General features: G+C 47.9%; 1 protein-coding gene across 1 annotated transcript; it reads right to left on the reverse strand.

Annotated features, from left to right (window-relative positions):
• Window positions 1-3,003: 3,003 nt before the first annotated feature.
• LOC140402723 (ankyrin repeat domain-containing protein 9-like) lies at window positions 3,004-4,444 on the reverse strand. The gene has a single exon (XM_072490435.1). The coding sequence runs from the start codon at window positions 4,250-4,252 to the stop codon at window positions 3,347-3,349; it is 906 nt and encodes a 301-aa protein (XP_072346536.1). The 5' UTR covers window positions 4,253-4,444; the 3' UTR covers window positions 3,004-3,346.
• Window positions 4,445-5,613: the final 1,169 nt, after the last annotated feature.

Raw genomic sequence — 5,613 nt, forward strand, 5'->3', positions numbered from 1 at the left:
GTGCTGTGCAAATCTATGCCAAGCCAAATCAAAACCATTCCAGTGATTGTGATGCTGGATGGTGAATAGAGGCAGTAGTCACATTGAACTGTAGAAAGATAATTGAAAGCAATAGCAATAATATTCATGGATTACAGAAGCAATTGGCATGTAGTAAAATCTGTTAACCAGAACGTCAACCCAGTGTTCACCGAAGCAGATTATTACTGGAAATGAAATGTGAGGGATTGCATTTTAGGTGGCGCTCTCTCCTTGCACAACCGAGCACTCTGCCATAGTACATTAGATCGTAAGATTACTTGATGGAAGATTGTTTCCTGGAAACATTCTCTCAATTGACATGGCAACCTGCTACTCTGAACATTCTTCTGAACTAGTACACACAGAGGATCCTTTGCTCGATAAGGGAATTGTAGGGCAGCTACTGTACTGAAAATGCGACGAAAGAATCTTATGGCTTCATCAAACAGTTTGAAACAAATATATATTTCTTCATCACATTATCACATCCTCAGGGCATCCCAGAATACTTCATATCTGATAAATTACTTTTGAAATGTGGTCATTATTATATAGGCGAACTTAATACAGAGCAAGATCATAAAAGAGTTCATATGTAAATAGGCCTGTGTTGGCGTTCATTGAGGGAGGAATGTTGGCATGTACACTGGGAACACTTCCTGCTCTTTTGAGCCACCGGATCTTTTATGTCCACTTGATTGAATATTTTGTTCAAAATTCAAGAACAACAATGCAGTACTCCCTCAATTACAGCTCCCACTGCTTTCCTGAACAGGTTGGTATTTTTGACTTAAGTCTTTGACGGAAACATTCCACCCTCAGTAAGGTCCTGCCTGTGTGAGGCTTTCTTTGTTTTTAATGTAGATTCAATGGTAATGGTGGCAATCCTCTGTCTCATAAGACAATGGTTTGCGTCATGGTTGCCAACTTTGTATAAAGTATAGCCTGGTGTGGCTCAGTGGTCCCACTCTGGCATTTGCTGCAGTGTAAATCATTGGGCTGAGAAGGTGCAGGATTCATTGGCCTCTGTTTTCTCTGAGATCACTTCTTGAACCACTGAGCTTTTTGTGTTCATCGCTTCCAGTGCTTCTTCCAGTCAACCTCCAGAGGTCAGGGTCACTAATGAGTGTCTCCCAGCTGTCAGTGTCAATGTCCACCATCTTCACATCTCACTTGCAGGTATCTTTGGCTGGGATTATCCAGTCCTGGCCGTGGTGGGAATTTCTATGGGCAGAGTGGAAAATTTGACCGGCCAGCCAAAGGTCTATTGAATTTGGGAAGGAATTTCCAGTCCCGTTCTTATAGCAGAAGAATGAATGTCCAGGAGGATGTGGCAAGTCCACTGTGCAGAAGGTATTTGAGTATGCGGCCATTATCCATTTGATGAACGTGGTTGGGCCAGCACAAATGTCGTCGGCTTAGCAATGATGTATGCTGCAGCAATTAGCACGCTCCAGGACCTCAGAGTCGGTGACCTTGTCCTGCCAGGAGATGCTGAGGTTGCGTAATACAACACTGCTATAAAATGAAACAGCTTGACAATAATCAAATCTAAGAGGCACTAGATGATGTTCTATCTTAACTGTACCTACCACATTCCTTCCTGCAGTGGTGCATGTTCAATTACAGTGCCAACCGTCCCCATATTGAACCCGGAAGCTACAATTTCTGTAACGTTGAGGACACCTGCCAATTATATTATTGTGTTGAAGAAAAATAGCAACATTAGTATGAGGACAATGAGGGGCTGACCACTCCTTTCACAACACTGGGGGTGGAGGGCGGTTAGCAATGTAATTGAACCCGCACCACTGCAGTAAGGAATGTGGTAGGTACAGTTAAGATGGAACACCACAGGGATGGCCTTGTCGGCTTGTTTTGTAATAAGGCTAACAACTAATGTCAAGATCAAACCATCTGCAAAGCTTTTTCATTCAAAATCTAATAACTTCTTAATATTAGATATTTTTGTTTAAATCTGTCTGGTGATTACATTTTCATTCTAAATATATTTTACTAACACGGGTCAAATAGAACATTCTGGGAACTTCATGTCTTTTATTCCGATACGAATATAAAGTCAGGAAAAGCTTGGTCAGGATAGCACAAGAGGACTGTCCACAGGGCTCATGGAAGCTTATTGAAATGGAAAGGCTCCATTTCAATAAGCTTCAGGCAGGGCAGCTCATGCAAAGCCTGTTCCGGGGAAGTCAAAGGAGTCAAAACTTAAGTTTGTACGATGACCATAATTTACATTTGGTAGCCTGGCAGGGCAGAAATAGTGGTGCAGAGGTTACTTCCTGAACCTGGCCAACTTTCTGCGCGTCTTCGGCTTTCAAAAGGGCAGAAGGTAAAATGATCTACTTAGAGAAACTTCTATTTCCACTTGAGGCGACTGATTAACAGTTTCTATGCAAATGTAGACATGATGATAAGACAAATGGAGCCTTATACAGGATGAAAAATCCTGTAATACTCCATGATTTAAAAAAAAACAATTTGACTGTAATCACAGGAATCAATGCCCCCCCCTCCCCCCATACCATATAAACTCACCGTCCTAACACCGTGAGAGATAGACTAGTTCACCTAAACATTAGTTCCTTTGGCTTTGTGAAAGAGGACAATTTTGGCTTGGACGCTTCACTGGGAACAATGTGAATGTTATGACTGTTTCTATGGTAACAAGGCCTGTTTGTGGATCGGGTGGCCAGAGATCTATCGACCTCACCACCTTGGAGAGGTTTGGACACTCGGGTTTCGGTTCCAGCATACTTGTGCAGAGAGAGAGAGAGAGAGAGGCCGGAATGTATAAGACTTCACCAGTGTAACAACGAGGGGGGCGAAGCAGCGAGTTAACCGTAGAGCCGGTGCACAGTGCATCTCGATTATAATCAACAGAATCTAAAACAGGGGGGAAATGTTCGCTCGCTGCAGCATCAGGATTTGAGAAGCAGGCTTAAAAACCCTCCAAACACAGAATGTTGATAAATTATTTACTGTATGTCATAAAAGTCAGACTGGGCTCATGCCCAATGATACAATTCCTTAACCCCAGTGCATCAAAGAGGTTTATATTGTTTCAAACGACAATCTGAAACAATATATATATATATATATTTTAAAAATCCACAGCTCTTCTAATTTACAGGGTTGGAAACTTACGACGTCGCTCATTCCAAAAGTCCACCTCCATAATATCTGGTTTGGCATCTCTTAAACAGACCGATATACAGGCACACACCAAACAACACTTTTGTTTTTTAGGAGAGAAAAATAAACTTTCTTTTCTTCTGAAGCTCAAGGTCCCTGGAGGGAGGCGGCGTCATTTGAAGTGCGAGTGGGCGGCGCCCTCCGCAGTCAGCTTGAAGTCCAGGGCCCGCAGGAGGTGGGAGATGGGCAGCTGGTGCAGGCCCTCGGGGAAGTTCTGGGGGGCAACGGTCCGGATCAAGGCCTGCATGGCCTTGATAAAGAGGGGCGGCGGGCTGCAGCCTGACAGCCACTGGAAGAGGTCGGTCCCCAGCAGGCCTCGCCACAGGCCGGCGTCGTCCCTCAGCGCCCCCTGCATCTTGAAGTTGAGCTCGGGCATGAAGAGCAGCAGGCTGGGCAGGCAGCTCCGGTGCGGCTCGGGCTCGCTCTCCTCGCACAGCCGGCCCAGCAGCGTGTCCAGCGCCGTGTTGCCGTGGCAGTCCGCCACGTAGGGCGACGAGCCGTGGCCCAGCAGCAGGCTGAGGCACTCGGGCCGCGCCAGCTCGCAGGCCAGGTGCAGCGGCGTCTTGCCGCTCTCCACGTGCACGCAGCCGCGCCGGTCCAGGTAGCCCCGCCGCTCGTCCTCGGGGAAGTGGCGCAGGCTCTTCAGCATCCGGCCCAGCGTGGCCACCCGGTTGTAGCGCACGGCCATGGCCAGGTGCGGCGCCAGGGCCTGGCAGCAGCAGAAGCTCTTGCTGGGCATGGCCAGGGCTGCCCGCGGCTGCTCGGACAGCAGGTACCGCCCGTAGGGTTGGTGGTCGTGCACCAGGGCGTAGAGCAGAGCCTCGGAGGGCGAGTAGCTGCTGGCCCGGCCGCCCTCCTCCCAGTGGAACACCTCCATGGTCCTCATCTCCTCCAGCATCCAGACTGGCAGCAGGTCCCGCACCGCCTGGTAGAAAGCGAAGGAGGATTTCTTACAGCGCTTCTGCCAGCCTTCTTCCTGGGCATGGCCGGGGGCGGAGGGAGCCAGGTCCCACGGCATGACTGGGGGCGGGTGTGTGTGTGTGTGTGGGGGGCTCTGTCCCAGCCCCCCGGACTCAGCCTCAACTCAAACTGCTCCCAAAGCTCAGGCCGAGGGAAGTCGGCTGCTAACTTCATGGGCAGTACCCTCTCTCTTACTCTGGGCACAGACAGTGTCCGGAGAGCCGGGCGCCGCGGCTTCCCTCACTCTTATTTATACTATCAGCCGCCCCATTGGGCGTCTGCAGCGCGCACACCGCCCACATCCTGACTAATAAGCTGAGGGGAAACCTCCCTCTTCACAGTCAACAGCCACCCACCCATCAAGACCTTTTTGTGTAAAGAGTCAATGACACCCACACGCACGCACACACACAAACTGTGGCTACGTGAGCTTGATCCCATTTCATGTTGCTTTTTTTTTGTCCCACTTGTATCAGTTACAGCTCCGTCTACTGTTTCACAGCAAAGCTCATCTCTGCAAACCTGTTGAAACATTCAGCAGGGCCAGGCCAGGCGTGTTTAATCGGTCACCCCGATGGGGGAACACATCTTTTGAAAGGTCACAGATTGACTAATTACCTCTGTTCTTCTGACACCGAGGGGACATGGGCAAGAGATTTAGAGGGGATTTGAGGGAAAACTTTTTCACCCGGAGGGTGGTGGGAATTACTGACTGAAAAGGTGGTGAAGGCAGGAACCCTCAACATTTAAGAAGCATTTAGATGGGCACTTGAAAGACCATAAGATGCAAGTCGATCAACAAAATGCTGGAAAATGGGATTCGGATAGGTGCGTGGTGGTCGGTGTAGATACCCAAAGGGTCTCAAAGGTTTTGTGCTGTAAAACTCTGACTCCATCTCCGCACCAATACTGGCAGAACCGCCGATGAGAAACAGTGAATGTTTCAGCCCGAAGAGCTTTCACCAGTACTGAGAAAAGTTTGAAATGTAATTAGATGTTAAACGGGGGGGGGGGGGGGGGGGAGAAGAGTAAAGAAACAAAATATGTGTCTATAGAAGGTGTGAATGGCTGAGATGAAAAGCAAAAACGAGAGAATTGAGAGGGGTAAACAAACATCCACCCTTCTCCCTCCCTCACATCATCCATCTGAGCAAATCTAATTAATTGCAGTTATGGTATTTATGTCCAAATGATAATTTTTAATCCATAAAAGGAAAATAACTAGCCCATTCATAATTAACAGCATTTTTGTGTGTGTTTTTTTTTAAACAAAAGATTTGAATACAAAATTAGAGTGACCAACTCCTGAATTTTCTGGGACTGTTTGGGTTTTCATCCTGAGTCAGGCCTTTGTGGGACATGGTTTGCCTCGAATTGTTTCTGCCTCTACAGGCAGTGTGTCCCTGCTGTGTTGGCTGT

Source organism: Scyliorhinus torazame, chromosome 2 (genome assembly GCF_047496885.1).
Source record: "Scyliorhinus torazame isolate Kashiwa2021f chromosome 2, sScyTor2.1, whole genome shotgun sequence".
Classification (NCBI taxonomy): domain Eukaryota; kingdom Metazoa; phylum Chordata; class Chondrichthyes; order Carcharhiniformes; family Scyliorhinidae; genus Scyliorhinus; species Scyliorhinus torazame.

What these genes read in the sequence shown, in the direction of transcription:
- LOC140402723 (XM_072490435.1), bottom strand. Translation starts at nt 4,252, where the DNA reads ATGCCGTGGGACCTGGCTCCCTCCGCCCCCGGCCATGCCCAGGAAGAA.